This window comes from Podarcis raffonei, chromosome Z (genome assembly GCF_027172205.1).
Source record: "Podarcis raffonei isolate rPodRaf1 chromosome Z, rPodRaf1.pri, whole genome shotgun sequence".
Lineage (NCBI taxonomy): Eukaryota > Metazoa > Chordata > Lepidosauria > Squamata > Lacertidae > Podarcis > Podarcis raffonei.
Genome location: NC_070621.1, coordinates 16,178,266 through 16,199,858, shown reverse-complemented (window position 1 = coordinate 16,199,858; position 21,593 = coordinate 16,178,266). Strand labels below are relative to the sequence as shown.

The 21,593-nt window shown below is 46.4% G+C and overlaps 1 protein-coding gene and 1 long non-coding RNA gene across 10 annotated transcripts in view; one reads left to right on the top strand and one right to left on the bottom strand.

The window, feature by feature from the left end:
• Window positions 1-205: 205 nt before the first annotated feature.
• Window positions 206-21,593, top strand: part of PRDM12 (PR/SET domain 12) — a 27,037-nt gene continuing 5,649 nt past the window's right edge. Inside the window, exons 1-4 of one of the 6 annotated variants that reach the window (XM_053373679.1) lie at window positions 206-337; window positions 7,029-7,425; window positions 16,681-16,871; window positions 19,075-19,230. In XM_053373679.1, the coding sequence (XP_053229654.1) occupies window positions 7,161-7,425; window positions 16,681-16,871; window positions 19,075-19,230 (612 nt within the window). In that variant the 5' untranslated portion in view covers window positions 206-337; window positions 7,029-7,160. Of the gene's footprint in view, window positions 362-5,314; window positions 5,472-6,678; window positions 7,426-16,680; window positions 16,872-19,074; window positions 19,231-21,593 lie in introns of those variants that run through there. The other 5 variants (XM_053373678.1, XM_053373680.1, XM_053373677.1 and 2 more) reach the window with 5 other exon arrangements.
• Window positions 18,538-21,593, bottom strand: part of LOC128406357 (uncharacterized) — an 18,281-nt gene continuing 15,225 nt past the window's right edge. For 3 of the 4 annotated variants that reach the window (XR_008328479.1, XR_008328476.1, XR_008328477.1), the window contains exons 3-4: window positions 18,983-19,412; window positions 18,538-18,869 (exon numbers count right to left, since the gene is read on the bottom strand). This is a non-coding gene — a long non-coding RNA (uncharacterized LOC128406357). The remainder of the gene's footprint in view (window positions 18,870-18,982; window positions 19,413-21,593) is intronic. The other variant, XR_008328478.1, reaches the window with a different exon arrangement.

The window sequence follows — 21,593 nt, the reverse complement described above, 5'->3', positions numbered from 1 at the left end:
CAAGCTAGTTCCTGAAGTGTCCACAACCAAGTAGCCAAGTGTCCACAACCGGTGCTCTTTGACCTTATGCACACACTTTCACAACTCCTGAGCATCACAGCGGCCAAACCATGACTACTTGGCCACAAAAGTTCATAGGGATGATGTCGCAATGATCCAGTAAACGCTGCAGTGGCTACTGATTTTGCTTCTGGCCACAATTCATCAGACTTTTACTGAGTCAGACCTAGGGGTCTATCTGGCTCACAATTTTCTATATCCTGACTGCAGTTTGAGAGAGGGGGTGTATCCAGCTTGCGGTATCTGTAACATTGTAAAGCTGGGCAGGAGACAGCAGGTTATTATCTTAAAGCCCAGGCAAGTATGCATCTCCATGCTATGATATGATGATATGATGATATGATACAATATGAGAATAGAGTAGTTCACACTGGATTGCACTGGTTTGGATTGGATTGTGTGTTTCTTTAAAGAGGGGGCACAGAAAAAGCTGAAAGAGGTGGAGCCAATAATTAAATAAGGAATCAGCCCAATCCATATCAACACAAACCCATCCCCCCGCCCCCCAGTACAGTGGTACCTCGGGTTACAGACGCTTCAGGTTACAGACTCCGCTAACCCAGAAGCAGTACCTCAGGTTAAGAACTTTGCTTCAGGATGAGAACTGAAATCGTGTGGCAACAGCGGGAGGCCCCATTAGCTAAGGTGGTGCCTCAGGTTAAGAACAGTTTCAGCTTAAGAACGGACCTCCAGCACGAATTAAGTTCTTAACCTGAGGTACCACTGTATTCAGTACCTCAGATATCACCAGCTGGTCAGACCAGTTTGGTCTGAGTGGTGGGTGCCTACCATAGATCCCTTCCACAATTCAGACCTGGCAGTCAGTTTAGGCTCCGCATTAAGTTGAAGAAATCTATTTGCTGAGTCACTTGGAGATAAAAACATAATTGGCCCTCTGTCAAGTCCACCAGTGCAGCCTCACATCTAAGCACCTCATGCAGTTCATCTGAAGAAATGGAGGCTCTTTAGGTCAGGCTTTGCCAGTGTGGTGCCTGCAGTTGACAGTGTGCCCTCCAGAACCTCCTAGGGTGTCTGCGAAAGCAGTGGCAGACTTTGGGCCCTCAGACTTTAGTGGTGGCCTGTGCAACACTAAAATTTGGCATCCCTCTCCACCTCTCATGCACTATTCTAAATCACTGCTGTGCTGCCCTAAAACTGCCTCCCGTGAAAAGCCTCCCTAAATATCCCTGTGGACTCCCACACTAGCAGCAACCCCTAAAGAACCTCCAGATCCCGCAGTTCCAGCCACAGCACTGAAGGTTCCCATGCTGGCTGCTTCAGCTTCTTGGTGGAGCTTGGGCCAGCTGCTCCCCCCCCCATTAATTCCAGGACTAGTGATGGGTGGTGTTCATTGGGATTGGTAGGGTAGAAGGCAGGGAGCCCAACAGTAGGTGGTGCCACAGCCAGTGACAGGCAGAACAAACTAATTCTAGGTTTGCCCCAATCCTCCTCCCTGCTGAGTTCTACAAGGGCAACCTGAGACTTAAGGAGGAGAAAGCTGGCAGACAGGGCTGCCCCTTGGACTGGCTGCAGGTAAGAAAGGAAAGCAGGTGGGGGCTGGCTGAGGACACACTGAGGTTGGTGGAGCAGTGCCCCATTTGCCCTAATGGAGTGGCCACCAGGGCCAGGGTAATTGAGCCAACTGCACAAGACTGCTCTGGAGGTGAAGGAAGCTTGTGTAGGCATGTGCCAGAGTTGGAGCCTTCCTGAGAGCCAGAAAGGGGCAGAGTTTTCACCTGTTATATAGACTTTCAGTCTGAGCCAGGCTAGTGCTGAGACATGAGCTCCTGTAGGGTGTGCTCCAGAACATGGTAATGGATGCACCTGAATTTATGTGAAGCAAATTTGGAAGTGGTATCCTCCTGTGAAGGGGCTTATTGAAGAAGCATGAGTTATGAGCTGCTGAATCTGGGTCATCATTCGTCCCCTGTCCCCCCATCCCCAGTTCATATATTTTGGCTGGGGGGACTTGAAAGCTCTCTTACCTCTAGACATGGCTGTCCTAAAGGCTGTTCCCTGAAGTTTTGAAAAAGTTCCCCCATCCATGATATAAGCCAATGCAGCCTGCAGGTGATTCCCCATGAGGTCTCACATCCAGGCTACTTTACCAGGGTGGTAACCTTTACTAGGCTGACGTAGCCTGGGCCCCCAATTGTCATGAGTGTTTCTGAGTAACAGATTCAGAGGAAATCAAAAGAAGGGTGTGTGATTTTTCATGGTGGCTGAGTAGGATATTATCAAGAGCTTTGTCCTCCATGATTTTGCCTAATTTTTTGATGCCATCTGAGTTGGTAGCGATTGCTACTTCTTCTGGGTCTAAATTCTAGAATTTAACTATGTGCTTCTTAAATTGTGAAGACTTTCCCCAGGGATGACTTGGGGGAGTAATAAATGGGAGTAACTGACGGACAGTTGAACTGATTCTGAGAAGGATCTTTTTGACGTTAGTGGGGGTGTGATCAAATTGAAGTGGAACTGGTTTGGAAGGTGACCGAAGGTTGGATGCAAATTAGCTGAAGAACTTTCCTGATAGGTGAAGAGATCTGACAGTCAAATAACTTACTTTTGATGCTTTGGATGGAACTGATTGGCTTCCTGTGACATTTAAACCCCACATTTGCAGCTGTACTTTCTAACTTCGCAAATGGCCCATAAACAGGTGTCTGTTCTCCGAATATTCTGGGTGCTTAGTAAAGTCCCTGGGCAGCCTTAGTGTTAATATGCTCATGAGTAGCCCTCCGGGTGATTTGCAAACTTTCCCTCGCATACAACCCCTGCCTGAAATGAGCAGCTGATGGGACCTTGCTGGAAGCCTTTGCTGAACGCGAGCTTCGTCCCTTGCAATGTGTCCTCCGATCAGGAGAAGCAAAAAGTCTCTACAGAGATAAAGCATATTGGGTTTCACGTCAACAACCCTCACCCCCTACTTTTGTTAACCAGCAACAGCCAGGCAAAAATAATTAATCAGCTGGGAGAGTTTTTTCCCAGGATCAGAACCCCACGCGCAGCTTCCCCTCCGAAACGCGTGTGGCGCGTTAAAGGCGCGAGGACAAACCCAGGAAAAAAAGGTGGCAACTCGCAAGCGTGGATGGATGCCTGTTGCGAAAGAGAGTACTCTATTCTCCTCCCGTCCGGAATTTTCATTTAGCAATAAAATTTATGCAATTAAAACACCCTATCCATGATCAGATCCTTTTACTCCGTGTTGATGAATCTGCCACGGGGCCGCGCTGCTTCACAAGTGATTTGTACTCCACCGTTTCAAGCTTCTTTCTTACTAAAGAATTAAAAAAAAAAAACCCGTACGTGCAACAAGCAAAACATGCACAGGCGCAACTTTGCTAGTATGGATGGGAAACCCGTGTGAACCCGGGTCAGCGATCACAAAAGCCTGTCAAAGGAAAGAGGTTTCCAGCTTCCCAACCTCACCTCCGTTTTCGTCTTCAACCTCAACGTCTTGCGAAATAGATGATCCGTGTAAAGCGGTTGTGAGAATCCGCGTCATACAGTACAAAGAGTCAAATGCAAGCTCTTTCCCTGCCTCATATCTATTGACCTGAATGGCAAAGCAAATCAGCCTTCCTACGCCTCTACCTAAGAAATCCAGGGAGCTTTAAAGACACAACAGACTTTTTACTCATTTATTTGGAGAATAGCTTTCCCCCTCTAAATCTTTTAATATTATATCTTTCTGTACCTAAAACATCTTCTTAGGGGACGGTGAGGCCGGAGATATTTTATTCCCCCCCCCCGCACCTATCGATTGCGAAGTTGGTCCTCCAACCAGTGGCAAAATTACCTTTTGAGGAGGGGAAGAGTGAGGATCTCAAAGGGGACGACTGAGGAGGTGCTGAGCTGGGAAGACTGCGGAGGGTGTGTGTGTTAAATTTGAACCTCTGAGTCTCCAATACGTCTGGTTTTCGTGTTTCTGTCTAACTCCCTATATCTATCTGTATTTCTGTGTGTATCTATATGTGTGTATTATGTATGTATAGAGTGTGCATATGTGTCTAACTCCACCGTGTATATCTGTGCATAACTATATATTGCGTGTCTTTCTGTGTGTCTTTCTGTATCTAACTTTCTTCGTATCTCTCTAAATAACGTGCGCGTACCGATGTGTATTATCTAACTCATCTAATTCGTTCTCTCGCTCGTTCTCTATAGCGTGTGCGTGTATACCTTTGTGCATATCTATCTAACTCTGCGTGTATCTAATTGTGTATGTCTAATTCTCTTTCTGGTGGGTGTGCGTGTGTGTCTGTCAGTCTGTCTATCTTGATGTATGTGCCTCCGTGTTTCTTCTATCTACCTCTCTCGTGCGCTTGTGCGTCTCTCTCTCTCTCTCTCTGTATCAACTGTTCACAAACTTCGCGCCCCTAAATCCGAGTTTAAGGCGTTGCTTTTAGCCTATTTCAGATGTCTGTGGTTCTGTTTAATGACGCCGCCGCCGCCGCCAATAATAATAATAATAATAGAAATAATAGAAATTGTGAGTTCCTTTCCGATTTACATATCGGATCCTCCCTAAGCGAAAGGTGGCCGCTCTGAGGATCCTGGCAGTGCCCGTTTTCCCCTGGGAAAGAGACTCCCGATTACCTGTTCGGGACTTGCAAACCTGGTTCCGGGCTGCGCAGATGGCTGCCTGGGTTTTTTTGTTTTTGTTTTGTTTTTGAACCCTCTATTCTCTCAGGACTGTGTTTATGCCCAGGGAGAGAAATAGCGCGTCGCCCCTATAATCTGCTTCTGTTACTGACGCTTAGGAAAGTGGGGGATGTCGGGGAGAAAATAAAATAAAAATGTTTCCTACTGGGGTTTTTTCAGCCGTCAATCAAATCTTTCTCGGTCCGTAGCCTTCAGCCTAAAAGGGCAGATCTGTATTCCGCCGGAGAGTTTTAGGGATGATGCACTTTGCGAAGCTTTAAGAAGACATCCTAGACCTGGACCCCTGTCTCGTAGGCGCCTAAACGGATTTGAAAGCGTTTTCGCTTCTTGATCCGGTTTGAGGCAACTTAATTGGTGGTGAAGGGGAACCGATCCGTATCTAATTATCATTGGTTATAACGATAGCCGTCGACATTATCATTTTTGGTACTAAAGAGGGGAGGAGGGAGATTTCTGTTCTGAAATGTAAGAAAAACAAATTGCTTCTCTCTCTCTAATCTAGTTCCACTCCGGATTTAAAAAAGTGGGGCGGCGTTATTTGAAAAAGAAAGAGACTGACAGATTTGGAATATTTGTTTTTATTTAGAATCCTTGATTCCTTTCTTGATCATCCCTCAAAACATCAACTATGAAAAAACATTTTCGTTTTTAAAACGAAAAAGCGCGTATGGTATGCGTGAGACAAATAAAGATTGTTGCTTTTAAAAAATCAGCACACGACCAGGACATTCTGTATTTTCACCCAGGTAATTCTGTAAGGCTAGTTTATTATTATTATTCAGACGTTCCCGTTTCTGCCGCTTAAAAGCGGTTCCGAGCAGCGGATCCACAGAGCGGTTTTCGCGTTCTTTCTGCCCCATCCATCCAGCTAGGTAGAGACGTTCTTCGAACAAGCTCCAGCGCTTCAGAAAATTCCTCTTGACTTATCTGCTTAATACAATTTCTTCTATAGTCTCTTATTCTCAATCTCTCTCACACCTAATCCTACACTGAAATTCTGTCTGACTTGCCCTTCCTGAACAACCCTCAATCTTTGCGTGAGAGAGAGCGCCCCCGAGTTTCCTATGGGGACTCAGCTCCCCCTTTCCCTTCGCCGGGCGTCCCCGTCTCTTCCCAAAACGACCTGTGTCCATAATATCTGGCGATCGGATTGGGAGAGGAAGCGCTTGGGTGGAAACGAGCGTCCAAAGAAGCGCGCGGATCCCCGTCTCCACTACCTCAGAAACTCTTAGGAAGGAATCGAACATTTTAAGGCGCGTGTGCTGTGGATTTTGCTAAGGGAAGCAGGAGTCGAGATTTTGAGGAGGTCTGCGTAATATTTGGAGCTGGGGCAGGTAGGAGAAGTATCTATCTATATTTATTCATACTGTTTCAAAAACATAAGAGGACCCCTCCGATCTGCGCTGTCTCTCAGTTTCCAACCCAAGCGCAGCGCGCCTCGTCCATTTCCCGGGTCAGTTCCACGTGTAAGATTCCCGGTTCTCGTTTTCTCGTCGTTTTCTCTTTCTCGGCTGGAACGCCAGCCGATCGCTCGCTCCTTACACCTCTGGGCGGGTGTATGGAGGCTCTCCACTTGCCCCATTAATGAAGACCCACTTCATCCTAGCCTCAGTATTCCCTCTTTGCGCTTTAAGAAAAGACCCCTCTTTCCAATCGAGGGGGGGCGGGATAGATCCCCGGACCTTGCAGGTGCGATGAGATCTCTGTGTGTGCCAGAATCCCTTCCTAGATTATTATCAACGTTATTATTTTAATTTTTAAACTCTCTTCTCCTCTCTAGTCCTCCCGGGAGTTGTTTAAAGAGACTGGCAAGGCTTTTTGTGTGTGCCAGGAACCTTTGGAAATAGCAGGTGTCGAAAGATGTGATTCTCTCTCCCCCCCCCTCCTACACATCGTCCTGCCTCTCTCTGTCTCTGCCTCCATTGGTGGGCTCAGGGTGGGCTAGGAAAGGCAGACTCTCCGCCTCTCCCTCTCCCCCACCTCTGCCTAGATCAGCTGCCCCCACCCCCTCTAAAGGAGGAGGCCCCCCTCCCTCCTTCCCACTCTCTCCCTTTTCTCAAGCGCTGGCTCCTTCTGGTAGAACAAGTCTATCTTGCGACGTCAGGGTGGTAGAGGAGGGGGGGTTATTAATAACCAATTAGAGGGGTCATCGGAGCGCATATATAGTACCAGCCCTCAGGATCTGGGCCCAGAAGACTCTGTTGCCACTTGCTAAGCAGGCAGTGGCTTGGGGGTCTCCACTTGCTCCTGGGACAGCCCACCTCCCTCTCATTCTCTCTCTCTCTCTCTCTTTCCCCGAACAGATCAGAGCCAGCTGCCCAGGATCTCTGACCCCACGCAGACCCCAGCTCCAAGCTTGCCCCCCACTTTCACACACACTCCCACACACCCCAAAACCTACCATCTCCCTTGAAGCCTCGCCCCACCTTGTCCTTATGATGGGCTCCGTGCTCCCCGCGGAAGCCCTGGTCCTCAAGGGGGGGCTGAAGGGGCCCGGGCTCTCGCTGGCCGAGGTGATCACGTCGGACATCCTGCACAGCTTCCTCTACGGCCGGTGGAGGAACGTCCTGGGCGAGCAGCTCTTCGAGGAGAAGGCCGCCGGGGGCTGTGGCGGTGGAGGCGGAGGAGGCGGAGGAGGGGCGCACAGCAACCCCAAAACGGCCTTCACGGCGGAGGTCCTGGCTCAGTCCTTCTCTGGAGGTGAGTCTATAACCCTCGGAGACCTCCTGGAGGGTCGATGTGTGTGTGTGGATAGAGGACTAGAAGGGCGTGAGAGAATAATTTCCAAGCTCAAACCTAACCGTGTCTACTCAGGAGTAAGTCCTGTTGCATTCAACTGGTCTTGCTCCCAGGTAAGTGGGGTCAGGATGGCAGCTGGAAAGTTTAATCCCAGTCGTGCTTGCTTGGGAGTAAGTTCTATTGCATCCCTTGAAGCTTACTCCCAGGTAAGTGGGTTAGGGTTACAACCTTAGGAAGTTTGTCTGGTTAAAAAAACAAAAACCGAAGAGGGCTATAAACTGAGTGTTGCATTCCTGGGCAATATTCAGCGGGACTCCAAGACGTACTTTTTGGGAGGAGGGGGGAGGTTGCCTTCCAGGAGGAAAACTGAGGCGCGCTTTCGAAATCTCTCCCACTGAAACCGGACGCGATGAAGCCCCGAGGTAGCTCTCGACAGTATTAGCTCCGCCTAAACAGAAATGTGCCTTTATTAAGAAATGCCTTAAAGGCATCCCATTCCGCCTGTGGATTCATCAGGGATTTCTTTTCCCCAAATCTGCGAGACACAAAGTTCTTTTAGAACCCCTGGCTCACAAGAAAAACGTGCTGAGTAATTTCCAGCACCCCCTCTTCCGCCCCTCATCTCACATCCTCCCCCCAAAGCATGGGTTTTCGAAAATAATTTCCCCCCTCTAATCAACGATGCGTAAAAGTCTTGCTAAAAATCATCAGTTTCTCTCCTTGCGCTCTCTGCAACCCCAGAAATAAAGGGAAGTGCGGTAGAGCTGGAAAGTCCCAGGTTCAATCCACAGTGGCATTTCCTGGTAGCGTTGGGAGAGACCTCCTGGAGAGCTGCTGCCAGTCAGTGTAGGCAATATTGAACTAGATGGACCACTAGTCTGGCTCAGTAGAAGGCAGCTCTCCACGTCCCTACTTAAATCAAACTCGAATTCAGAACCACGAGGACTGGAATCTTAGTTCTTTTTACGGGGAAGGCCAGTAACTCAGTGGTAGAGCGGCTGCTTTGCATGCAGAAGGTCTCACTGGCATTTCCAGGTAGGGGGAGAACCATGCCTGAAATCCTGGGAAACCCACTGCTAATCCGTGTAGCCAGTATTGAGCAGATGGAACCAGTGGTCTGCGTCAGTATGGAGGCAGCTTCCACAGCAGGCGCTGTAACTCTCAAACAGTTTGACTTTACCCCACCTTAGCGTTCTCTTCCATTGTCCCTCGAGATAGAAGGATGCCGGCAGCAACAGCAAAAGTATGTGTTTCTAGAGGGGGACGGATGGGAAGTAACTTACCTGTCCTCAAAAAGAAATCTAAAAAGCTTTATCAGGTTGGGATCTCCACCCCACCCACCCCCCACCCGAAAAGGATGAAGTAACAGCAGACCTTGATTCGCTCCCCCAGGAGAAAATAAAAATAAAAACCCCAAAACAAAATAAGTAAATCAGCCAACACATCCAGCTTCTTTAAAAGCCTAATAGACCAATTCTGAAAGCACTCTGATACTGGGATTTTCCCATCAGTGTTCTCTGAATGGTCTCCAAAAACCTCTCCCCTCCTTCTCCTCACCCGCCCTTTCAGAAGAACTAAACACGTACTTTTCTGCCCCTCAACATAACCAGAGTGTAGATTTGTGCCATATTCTGACCTCCTTCCCAAAGATCTAGCTTTTAAATATATATATATATTTAAAATAATACTTTTCTGCCTTTCTCACTCCCTGTCTTCCCCTTGAATTTAGCTCTTCACCCCCCAAAAAGTATGAGCCTCATTCTCTCTCTCTTTGAAAAGCCTTTGGCATTTAAATTCTTATTAGGCGTGTAATAGCAGCTGACTGATAAAGGAAATTTTAAATTCATTTAGTTAACTTGGGCCTGACCTGAGGGCCGGGGTGGGGGGGAGAAATTCCCACTTAAACCAAGAACTTTAAAAGGGCAATTTGGGAGGGGGGGTGGAGAGAAGAAGAAGAAAGGGTTGATGGGGGGGTCACATTTTTCTTTTTCTTCAAAATGTCTCAAGTGCTTTCCCCTCATTCATCAATCCTAGGACAGTCTATTTTCCCTGCTGGCATCTCCGTGACTCCCTGCTTCTACACTCCCCCCACCCTCCCTGGAAGATTACTGTTCCTTTCTTAATTTGCCATGAAAACTCCATTCTGTGGCCTTTCAGGGGATGTCAACCAGCTAATCTCTCCCATTTTGTCCAGAGAAATTCCTGGGCCTTTTAGAACAAGTTTCTGAGGGCATTCAGGGCCGACCATGGACGGGCAAACAGCGATCTCCAAAGGCTAATGAATTTAGAATTAGTGATTTTCTATCCAAGGGACTTAAATGAATGCAGATCACTTTAAACAGTGTGACAAATTGCTTTATGGAGTGCAATGGACACTATTTAACCCTCTCCACCCTCCCCCCCTCCAGCCCAGGAACCCCCTTGTTCCACATCCCACTTTTTCCCAGGTTGGCTTAGAAAGGGAGGCTTGTAAAAGATTATGCACCAGCTCTCCTCCACCCCATTCCATGGGGTATATGCACCCCACAGGGCCTCAGTCAAGGGGCGTTGTGCTGCACACCCCATCAATGAAGATCTGTGAGTAAAAAGACTCTGTGTGTGAGGTTAGCAGGGGCGCAGTTTAGAATCCCCAAAAGATCTCTGCTTGCATCAGGCCAGGGGTTCTGTCTAGTCTGGCGGTCATGTTCTCACAGTGGCCAACCAAATGCCTGTGGGAAACCAGCAAGCACACAATTTTCAACTCTGGACATGATGATTATTTGCCTCTGTGTGTGTTGTTTTGTTTTCCTGCAAAATAAATATGTTTATTTCCCCAGAACAACAAGGACTAGAAACTTAATTTGCTTTTAGGGCAAGGGCCATAGCTCAGCGGTAGAGCACCTGATTTGCATGCAAAAGTTCCCAGGTTCGACATCTCCAGGTAGGGTTGGGAGGGAAACCCCGTCTGAAATTCTGGAGAGCTGCTGCCAGTCAGTGTAGACAAAATGGAGCTACAGTATGTGGAGCTCCCTGTGTTCCTCAGCTCAGCTGGTAATGTGCATTAACTTCACTTAGCTCCAACTGTGGCAGTTATACATTGGAGGGGTGGGGGCTCCAGCTTATTCTGCTGAGAGGGTCCCCAGACAAGTCTTGCCCTGATGGCGCCACTGATGAGGGGGAGGGTGTGCAAGCCCACTGGAAAGAGGTGGGCCAACAGAGCTGCTTTGAAACAAAAAAAGGGTCCCATGAATGTGAACGAAAGAGAGCTGTTTTTCTTCCTGCCCATGCAAGGAACAGGGTAAGATTTGTGCACAGCAGATGTCTAGACCCCACTCAGAAAAATGAGCAGGACCCCACTTCCAATGCAACAGGGCTGGACTTACCTTATTTTGAGGTCTCCATAAAACTGTTTAGTTCAGAGTTGAATCGTACTTCAATACACAACTGAAACACAAACATTGCTTGTATACCAGTCCAGATCTTAGGACCATCTAGCTCAGTATTGTCTACACTGACTGGCAGCAGCTTCCCAGGGTTTCAGATTGGGTGCCTTCCCAGTTCTACCTGGAGATGCCGTTGGTGACTGAACCTGGGATCTTCTGCACTCAGAGTGGATGCTCTGCTGCTGAGCTGCAGCCTATCCCTATAACTAAGGACCTAGTCCTCATGGTTCTGAATAAGCGACTGATTAAAACAAAAAGTGATGTCTTACACTGAGTCAGACCCTGGGTCCAGCTAGCTCAGTATTGTCTACACTAACCACCATCAGCTCTCCAAAGTTTCAGGTGGGGCATCTTCCCTGCCTTCCCTGGAGATGCCATTGTGGTGGGTTCAACCTGGGCCTTCTGCACTCATAGCAGATGCTCTTCCACTTATCCACGGACGTTCCCCCTTCCCCTGAAGTGGAACTTAAAGTTTCAATGGGGATATCTTAACCAATTGGTTAACCAATGCATACTTTTCCTTGAGAAAGCCACACCCAGGAGCCCCTAATACTCTTGCTTATATCCAACAGTGAGTCTACTCTGAGTAAAACTCAGTGGGCTATAATCCTCTGCCAACATATTAACAGCTACCCCAAACATCCGCACAACTCTCTAAGTTGGCGACTGAGGGCCAAGTGATTGTGCTTTTGGGGTCTGTGGTTGGGTGGTGTGGCAAGGGGGACCTATGTGTTCCACATACCCTCACATAGGCATTGTATTCAGTGTGATTTGTAGATGTGTGTCTGTGTGGATTATCATGAAAGTGTGTGCAGGGGTCTGTGGGGTCATCAAGATAAGTCTTTGAGGACACTCATCAGGGTTCCACTCAACAGAGAAGGGTTGCCCCCCCCCACAACAGTGATGGTTTGTGACAATTGTCTCTCTCTGTGTGTTTGTAGGGTGTGTGTGTGTGTGTGTGTGTGTGTGTGTGTGTGTGTGTGATGGGCAAATTGGTAACTAGCCCATTTCCTGAATGTGGAGGCTACATTTCCGGAGCGTAAGTGATTTTAAGAGCATATAGGGAGAGCCTTGATGGATCAGACAAAATGGTTGATCTGCTTTAAGATCCTGTTTCCAATGGAGGACAGCCAAATGCCAGGTTTAAAGGGACAGCCAACCCCATTCTTTCTTCTTGGCGCCTGATTTTCAGAGGTAAGCATTTTTTAAAAAAAATTATTGCTGTAACCTTATGGCTAAAGAATAACGCAAATCTCTTCGAGAGAACATAGCTTGAAAGCACACCGTTCCTCCACGCGTTATGCTGATGTGGCTCACACTATCACCTGCTTTTGTGGTGTGCTGAGGTGCTCTACGGGTGTTTATTTTACTAATTAAATTTGTATACCACCCATCAATTGTAGATCTTAGGACGGTTCACAACATAAAATACAAAATAAAAACACAACATGCATAAAAAAACAAGAACAAAAACCACAAACCAATAACTGTCCCTGCCCCAACATTTAAAAAGTGTATAAGATGTTAATCAGCCTAAGGTCTGGTTGAAGAGGAACATTTTTGCTTGGCGCCTAAAGGTGTATAATGAAGGTGCCAAGCAAGCTTCTCTGGGGAGAGCGTTCTGTTACGTGTATAGGATGTACTTTGTTATAGAGACAAGGCTTGAGCTGTGGAATCCAAAATATGTTCAAACATTACTTACAAGTGAGATTTGTGATAAAATGTTTGCACCCACCCATGCCCTTCACCATAATACTCCATTCCTTTCCTATTTTTCTTTCCATTAGCTTTATTTCCCATGGTTCTCATTTGTACACAAGAGGGATGTGCCTCTTTTAGTTCTCTTAAAACGGTTTTCATACTTCTGCAAACTTCGTATTGGCTCCACTTCTGGATCAGCAGTCCTCTCTTGTCTCCATCGCTGTCAGCACTCATCAACTGTGTTGGCTTCTTAGCTGGAGAAGTCCAATCGCCTCTTTAAAAGGGACGTGTGTTTGCAACGGGGACTGCCATGTAGGTTTAACAGAGTGTGTTTTATAGATAGTACAACTGTTCCTGTGCCGTCTTGCACTCCTGGCTTTTGATCATCTATGCACTGGAATGAATAGGCTGCGTTGAACTAAGTTCTCACTCAGGGGATAGATCTAACATAGTCAATCTCTCTCAATTTAAAAGGGCTTACACATGCGCACACCCTAATAATAATAATAATAATAATAATAATTCTCCGCAATTGCACCATACTTTTAAAGCACATTTAGTACACATTTCAAGCACATGGCTCCCCCAAAGAATCATGGGAACTGTAGTTTATCCACAAACCCTCCACAAACTGCAGCTCCCAGGATACTGGGTGGGTGGGGGAAGCCACATGATGTAAAGGTGCATTAAATAGGTTTTAAATATACATGGTGGGCATGGCCTGTTGAATCCAAGTGGTGTAATACTTCCATAATAATGTAACCTGGACAAGTCTCTGCCGCAGGGTGCTTCTAAATATAGACAGAGAAGGAGATGACAGAGGAAAGGTTTGAGAATAACGGTGGTGGTGGGGTTTTGAGCATGAGTCAGTGCACCCAGTTCTGTGATGCATTATGCATATGGATGGGGCAATGAGTGAAATCTGCCAGAGGAATGTATATACTTTGGGTTAGGCTGTGTACACACTATACATGCAAAGCATAATAATAATAATAATAATAATAATAATAATAATAATAATAATAAATAATAACACCAGAAACTGTAGTTTCTGAAGGGTGATGGGAACTGTAGTTCTGTGAGGGGAAAACCAGAGTTCCCAACATTCTTTTGTGTAGGCAAAGGGGCATCTGTTCACAATTCCTTCAGGGGTGTTCCCTTTGTGTGAATGTGCACCATCCTTACGTGTCTTATGACCCCTTTAAGAACTGAAAGCCTGTCTAGAAACCTTTTTATAAACCAACAAATCAAGAATGGGTTGGGTTTTACACTGGTCTTTCATTTGGGACCTAGTGTACCTCAATCCTACTTCTTCCATTGCAGCACCCACAACTTTGGAACTCCCTGCCCATTGACCTCAGGTAGCCATTTTTGTTGTAATCTATTTTCAGCACCTGCTAAAAATATTTTTATTTAGGCAAGCCTCCCCAGAGAGACATATAATGTGTCTTTCAATCTGGTCTTTAGCTTCTCCTTGATTTTAATTATTTTTTTAGGTTTCAAATAGTTGCTTTGAACTGCTTTTAAAAAAACCTGATCATTTCATAATTTTATAAACTGCTTTGTTCTTCTTTACAATCAAGTGTCATATGCACTTTATGAACTGGAATGAAAAATGCATAATTATTCTTCCAGCCTGCTCCTAAGGCCCTTAATGCAAAACAGTAATGCAGCCATAACCCCCTGGTATTCTCCAGGGACTCTGGGTGTATATACGCTTCATCTTACTCTGCATCCAGAGCACTCCCTTCACTTGTTTGGGAAGTGGTATACACACTGCTTTTTTTCTAAAAAAAAAATATGTTTAGGGGTACTCTCATTTTCCTACTCATATTGAAATACTGCCCCTCAATGAGGCCAAACTTAGATTAACAAAATGTTTAGGGGTATGCGTACCCCTGCGTCCCCCCAGAAAAAAGCACTGGGTACACACATGACATTAACCCCCATCCATATCTATCCTGTCCTTTCTTAGGAAATGCTGCATTTTGATGTATTTCCCTCTAAAAAACCCCAGATTCAATCCAAATTGTGAAAAAGAATGGTCTCAGTGCATTTTAAGCCAGTAATGTGTGCACACAGCACCAGCCACACTCTCACCTAAATCAGTCCCCAGATCGGGTTGCATTTCCAGCTTGGGTACCACCAGCACAATTATGCAATTTGCTAGATTTCTGCCTGCACCAGAGAGGTGAGCGCCTCTTTTTAACCTGCCTCACCTTTAAAAAAGCATCTCTTCGAAGAGATGACAATGGAAGCAAAGTGGCAATGAACTGGGGGAGAGCTCTCAGTTTCACTGTCAGCTGCTCATATTACTGGTACACGAGCCAGTTGCCTTCCTCCCACTATGGAGATAGTGAGATATGGGATCCATTTTTCCTGGGCTCTTTTCCTGACCCATCCCAGGTGTTCTGCGTTTTTTTTTCTTGCATCCTCTGGACAGTGAGAATTGCGAATGAGAAGGCAATTGCTGTTAACCCTGATAGCTATGCTCTCCCACCACTATCGGAGGCAGCAATGCTTCTGAATGCTGGTTGCTGGAAACCACAGAAGGGGACAGTGCTCTTGAACTCTGGTCCTGCTTGTGGGCTTTCCGCAATGGGCATCTGCTCAGCCCCAGTGAGAACAGAATGCTGGACTAGATGGGCCTTTGCAGAGCTGTAGCTACAGGGGGTGGTGTGGTGTGAAGCATTCAGAGGGGCACCATTGAGGCTCTCAGCCTGTGTGTGTGTACACAAATGCTCATGTGTGTGTGCGTGTGCGCCAAACTGGCTCTTTGACCCAGGTGAAATAAAGCCTAGTTTTGCCTCTGGATCTTGGCCTGATCCAGCAGCCGGGCTCTTATACTTTGGAAGATACGAGCAACCCATTGCATGAACATGATAAAACACTGAATGGCTGGCTCTACCATTAGGCAAAGTGTGGTGTCTGCCTTAGGTGGCTAATGTGAACGGTGGCAGTAGCAGAACCTCAAATCATGATTTTGAGCCCCCCCGCCTTTCAAATGCCCAATGTACAAAAACAGGTGTTGTTTTGGGGACTCCGGATGACAACTCTATTATGGTAGTTCTGTTGTTATTCCCACATTGCAAATTGGGGACAGTTGAATTTGAGAAAAGGCATGGGGGGGAACCCACTGGTGTTAGTGGAATTTTTAACCAGGAGCAAGAACTGAGGATTGCTGAAAATTCATGACAAATCTCTCAGCTGTGCTAGCTAACCATACCCTCAATTTACAGAGGCAGTATAGCCGAGATGTTCGGAGATGACAGACTTTGCCTTTGCAACCTGCTCACAAGGGCTCAGAGACACCTGCTGGCCACTGGCGGAAATGGGATACTGGGCTGCTTTAATCCAAAAATGAGGCAGTTCCCATTGCTCTGTTCCTGCTTGCTCCAAATGCTGGATTACCCAAGGAGCAGCCTAAGCACGTTGCGTGTTGCGTTTCCATTTTTGTAGATTCTTACATTTTGCAACACAGGGGTGTGTGCTTGTTTAGAGCTCTAGTGAAGCAGGGGCACCAATAAAAAAAGAGAAAGTCTTGAAATAATTTGATATTTCCAAAAAACAACAATCGGAGTACAGTAGTCATCATGGGGAAAATCAGAACTTTGTGGACTTCCTTACACTCTATTCCACTGAATTGTTTTAACTGGATTTTGAATAAATTTGCAACTAATTATTGCTGTTTTGAATTTTATTGTGTTATTAGCTTCCTTAATGGGTTGTGCAAACTGCTACAGTGGTACCTCGGGTTAAGTACTTAATTCATTCCGGAGGTCCATTCTTAACCTGAAACTGTTCTTAACCTGAGGCACCACTTTAGCTAATGGGGCCTATGGCTGCCACTGCGCCACCAGAGTACAATTTCTGTTCTCATCCTGAAGCAAAGTTCTTAACCTGAAGCACTATTTCTGGGTTAGCGGAGTCTGTAACCTGAAGCGTATGTAACCCGAGGTACCACTGTATTGTGAATGATGCTTTTTATAGTGTGGGGTGGAGAGCATTTTGGGCTCCCCAAAAAAGTTTGGGAACCATTGGTGTACTTAACTTCTTTCTCTCCCTCCCTTTTCTCTTTCTCTCTGACCCACAGAGGTCCAGAAGTTATCCAGCTTGGTGCTGCCTTCAGAGGTCATTATCGCCCAGAGTTCCATCCCTGGAGAAGGGCTGGGCATCTTTTCTAAGACCTGGATCAAAGCGGGCACAGAGATGGGACCTTTCACTGGCCGGATCATCTCCCCAGAGCACGTGGACCTTTGCAAAAACAACAATCTGATGTGGGAGGTAAAGAAGCAAGGATGTCTGCATGTGTGTGTCCACATGAGAGAGGAGGGTGGCTCTTCTTGGAACGGGGTGGGAAGCCATAGCTCTCCAGATATTGTGGGACTCCAACTCCCATGAACCCCTGCAGCCAGCATGGCCAATGGTCCAGGAATGATGGGAGTTGAAGTCCAACAACATCTGAAAGGCCACAGGTCTTCTATCCCTGAATGAAGAGATTGGATGCAAGAGATGGAAGAATGCCTCTTTTTTTGACCGGCATTCCACCATTAGGAAGGGGAAAGAAGGGATGCTAGGGATTGAACCAGGGACATTCTGCATGCAAAGTGGATGCTCCAGCTCTGAGCTACGTCCCTTTACTTAGGGTTGTGGAACAGCCCGTAATATGTATACTTGGCCTTGTATTTCCTTTTATCCTCCCATTCCTGATGACTGAGATTGAGGCCATTTGGAGAAGCAAACGCTCTTAACAATGGCCTAGTCTACAGCCCACAATTTCCACAAATTGATGCTAGTCCAGCGTATAAAAACAGGCACATCTGTCATATTAGAATGGCAAGATCACAATGCTTCAAGTGTGAGTGATATGCGCTTTGATTTCCAGAACAAATAAAAGTTGTTCTGCTGAGAGACATCCTGCATTGCAGGGGGTTGGACTAGATCATGGGCAGGCAAACTAAGGCCTGGGGGCTGGATCCGGCCCAATCACTTTCTAAATCCAGCCTGTGGAGGGTCTGGGAGTCAGCATGTTTTTACATGAGTAGAATGTGTCCTTTTATTTAAAATGCATCTGGGTTATTTTTGGGGCATAGGAATTCATTCATTCCCCCCCAAAAAATATAGTCTGGCCCCCCACAAGGTCTGAGGGACAGTGGACCAGCCCCCTGCTGAAAAAGTTTGCTGACCCCTGGACTAGATGTACCTCAGGGTCCCTTCAAACTCTCCAGTTCTATGATCCCCACGCCAAGTGATTTCTGAGTGGTCTGCAGTGTGTATGTTTGAGAACTGCCATCTTAGATTGCTTGAAAAGAGGATTAGAAGTCTATCAATGGTTATGAGCCGGGCTAACTAAATAAAACCTACCCATTTATTATTTTATTAATTAGTTTTTTATGCCACTTTTCATCCGGGTATCATAGGGTGGTTTACAATACAAAAACACAAAAATACATGAGATAGTAATAGACCAAAACAATACCCCCCCCCCAGTTTAAAAGGCCATAGAACATTTAATTAGCCAAAGGCCTGGGAAAAGAGGAATGTTTTTGCCTGACACAACAGGTGCTAGGGGGGCTTCCCTGGGGAGAGCCTTCCACAAACGAAAATATACACTCTTGTGTTTCCACCCCCAAGGCCTCTTGTGGATGAGGCAACAAAGAACGGCTTCAGGTGAAGCTTGCAGGGTCTAGAACGGTTCATATGGCGAGAGGCAGTCCTTGAGGTATTTAGAGACATTGTACCTGAGAATATCACTTGCGGGGGTGGGCAAACTTCCAGAGGCATTGTTGCCTTCAGCATCCATTTATGGGCCTTCTCAGAAGACTCTATGGTTATGAACTAATGCAGCTATTAGGAACGCAGGGAATGCCTGTGGGAAAGAATGAGTCAGAAGGAGGCGGTGGAATGGATGGCTCTGTCACACAAGCAGACTAGGTTGCCATAATAGACATAAGTGTATAAATTTATGCTTGGCATGGACAAAGTGGATAGAGAAAAGCTTTCCTTCCTCTCTCGTGATGCTAGAACACATGGGCATCCAATGAAGCTGAGTGTTGGAGGATTCAGGACAGATCAAAGAAAGGACTTCTTCATGCAGCTCTTGGTTCAACTATGGAACAAGTCTATCCATGGCTACCAGCCACAATGGCTAAATGCTCTGCATCCATGGTCAGAGGCAGTAATGCTTCTGAATACCCAGTAGCTGAAAGCCACGGGAAGAGAGGGTTGCTGTTGCACTCAGGCCTGTTTTGCAGGCTTTCCTTTGGAACATCTGGCTGGCCACTGTGAGAAAAATAAGTTTTATGTAGGGTGCAGAAAGATTTAAAAGCCCAACTTTTTAAAAGCCTTGATGTTCCTGATAATTTTCTACAACTTTTCCAACACACTGGTGTCACCTTTTCTGGGGTGGGATAACCTGGATGCATCTATTCAGATGCGGTAGGTGGGTGTGATTCATGGACTGAAACCCTCTTGCCCTTCTTTCCAGGTCTTCAATGAAGATGGAACTGTCCGTTATTTCATTGATGCCAGCCAAGAGGACCATCGCAGCTGGATGACATACATCAAGTGTGCCAGAAATGAGCAGGAGCAGAACCTGGAGGTGGTCCAAATTGGGAACAGCATCTTTTACAAGGCCATTGAGGTAAGGGTGTTACGGACAAGGGAATGGGCGAGAGCAAAAATACTTGCCCTCAACCTAAGTTGCTGATGCTTCTCCAGACTTTTTATTATTCTTCTGGTGGTGGGGAGTTCAATGTAGAAACATAGGACTGAATCCAATGTAGCGCCAAGGGAAAGCAATTTACTGGTATACTTGTTCTGCTGCTGAAATGCAAAGGCACTTTGTCATTAAAAACTAGGATGGCTTTAGAAGGGGATTGGACACATTTGTGGCGGGTAGAGCTATTCATGGCTACTAGCCATGATGGCTATGCTCTGTCTCCACAACCAGAGGATGTAATGCTTCTGAATTCCAGTTGCTAGAAAACAAAAAAGGAGAGAGTGATCTTGGGCTTGGATCCTATTTGCAGGTTTCCCACAAGCATCTGCTTGCCTACTGTGAGAACAGGATACTGGACTGGTTGGGCCACTGGCCTGTTCCAGCAGGCTCTTCTTTGAAATCTCAGAAGCCAGAAGGGGCAGCTCTATGAAATTCTTATTGGAAATTGTATTTTGTTGTGGACTTTTAGGTGTTTGACACAATATGCTTTTCCCTGTACAAGTTTTTATGCTGTCTTTGATTGGTCAGTTAGCTAAGTATTTTTATTTATTTATTTATTTATTTGATTGGTGGGGGGAGCTACTCCCTGCCCCCCCCGGCTACGCCCATGTTAAGAGGCCATCCACTTTTTAGTTTTGTCTCTATATAAGGTGCAGCTGAGAACATCTCTGCATAATTTCTATAGGAGAATGGACCATTAGGGCAAACAGGGAGGTGCCCCAACAACTTCAGTCTGCCCTCAGCCAGCCCTTACCTGTCTACCTTCTTTCTTAAAATTAGTCCATGGAACAGAACTGGCTACCAGCTTCTTCCTCCTGAGTGTCAGAGTTGCCTTTGTAGAACTCAGCTGGGAGGAGGAAGATGGGGAGAAAACTGGAATCCATCAGCTCTGCCCCTCATTGGCTCTGGTGCCACCTATTGTTGCGCTTCCTGCCTTACACCATACCAGTTCCAATGGGTGGCAGCCACAACTGCCCACTTCTTTCTCATCTGTGCATGTGTCCATCAGAGATTGCAACTGAGGACTTTAGTTTAGGGGGTGGGGAGCTTTTGCCTTCCTGATGTAGCCAAGCTACGTTGTCCACCAACCACTGAAGCCAAACAGTCAGGGCTGAGGAGAGCTAGAGTCCAACAACATCTGGAGGGCTGGAGGTCACTCTACTGCTGGCTTTAGGTGATCTATCTGTTTCACTTTAGTGGACAAGTGAAGCTTTGCAAATGTGGGGAAATGCTGGAACCTGAAGACCGCACACAGCGAGCATCTACCCCTGCAGCATATTCTGAAATGCAACACACACACACACACAGATGCAAACACAGCCTACGCACACCCATGTGCTAAGAACAGTTATTACGCGCCATCTTTCATGTCTGGGGTTTTGTCTCCTAATGTGAAAATGATAGTTAAGATTTTAGCAACACTTGTAGGTTTATTTTTGGGGAAGGGGGAGGTTCTTTTCTCCTGCAGAAGATCTCTCTAACGCCTTTTGCCATTTTGCTACTTAGCTTTCGTAAAAGAAAATAACTGCTCTCTCTGTGATGTAGTGGAATGTGAGGGTGTTTTCGCAGAGAAATTGCACCACCTTTCTCTGCAAAAGGCTGGTGTAACCTTTTCATCCAAGCCTGGAAAATGTTTCTTTCTTTTCTCTTTTGTTTGGCACCAGCATTGATATTACAGTTAGCACTGGGCAAGCCTCAGTGAGGAGGCTGTTCCCAGAAATGTGGGGAGGCAGTGCTAAGGAGGCCCCCTCTCTGGTCACCTGATTTCAGATAACCTCTTGTATGTGATGGATATTTCAGAGTGGAGAGGATGCCTGTTTTAAAATGATGCTTTCCATCTACGGTTTTTATATATATTTTAAACTGCAGCTGTTTGCCTGGCAGAAGAGGCTAGCTCCTTTTCTATTTCAAAAAGGCTACCCTCTTCTACTAGGTGCAGCCAAAAGATTAAACTTATAAATAAGAAATAAATATCTCCTGCAGGAACGATTATGGCATGTCTTAGATTATCCTTTTTTCTCCAACTGATTAATCTAATTCAAGGGTGGGGAAATGGTCCTCCAGGTCTCACTTTCTCACGCTTGAGCTCTTCTTATAAGGGCCATATCCCTCAATGGCCTTGCTTGAGGGAATTTGAGGTCTGATAATGCCTCTTCTGGTTTCCTGGATGGAGGACAGAGAAACTAGCCAAGGGACATTTTTACATGCATTGCTCCATTCACTTTTCCCTCTGGACCCACCTACCACTGTCATGTGGCCCTTGGAAGGTCACCCAAAATAGAATG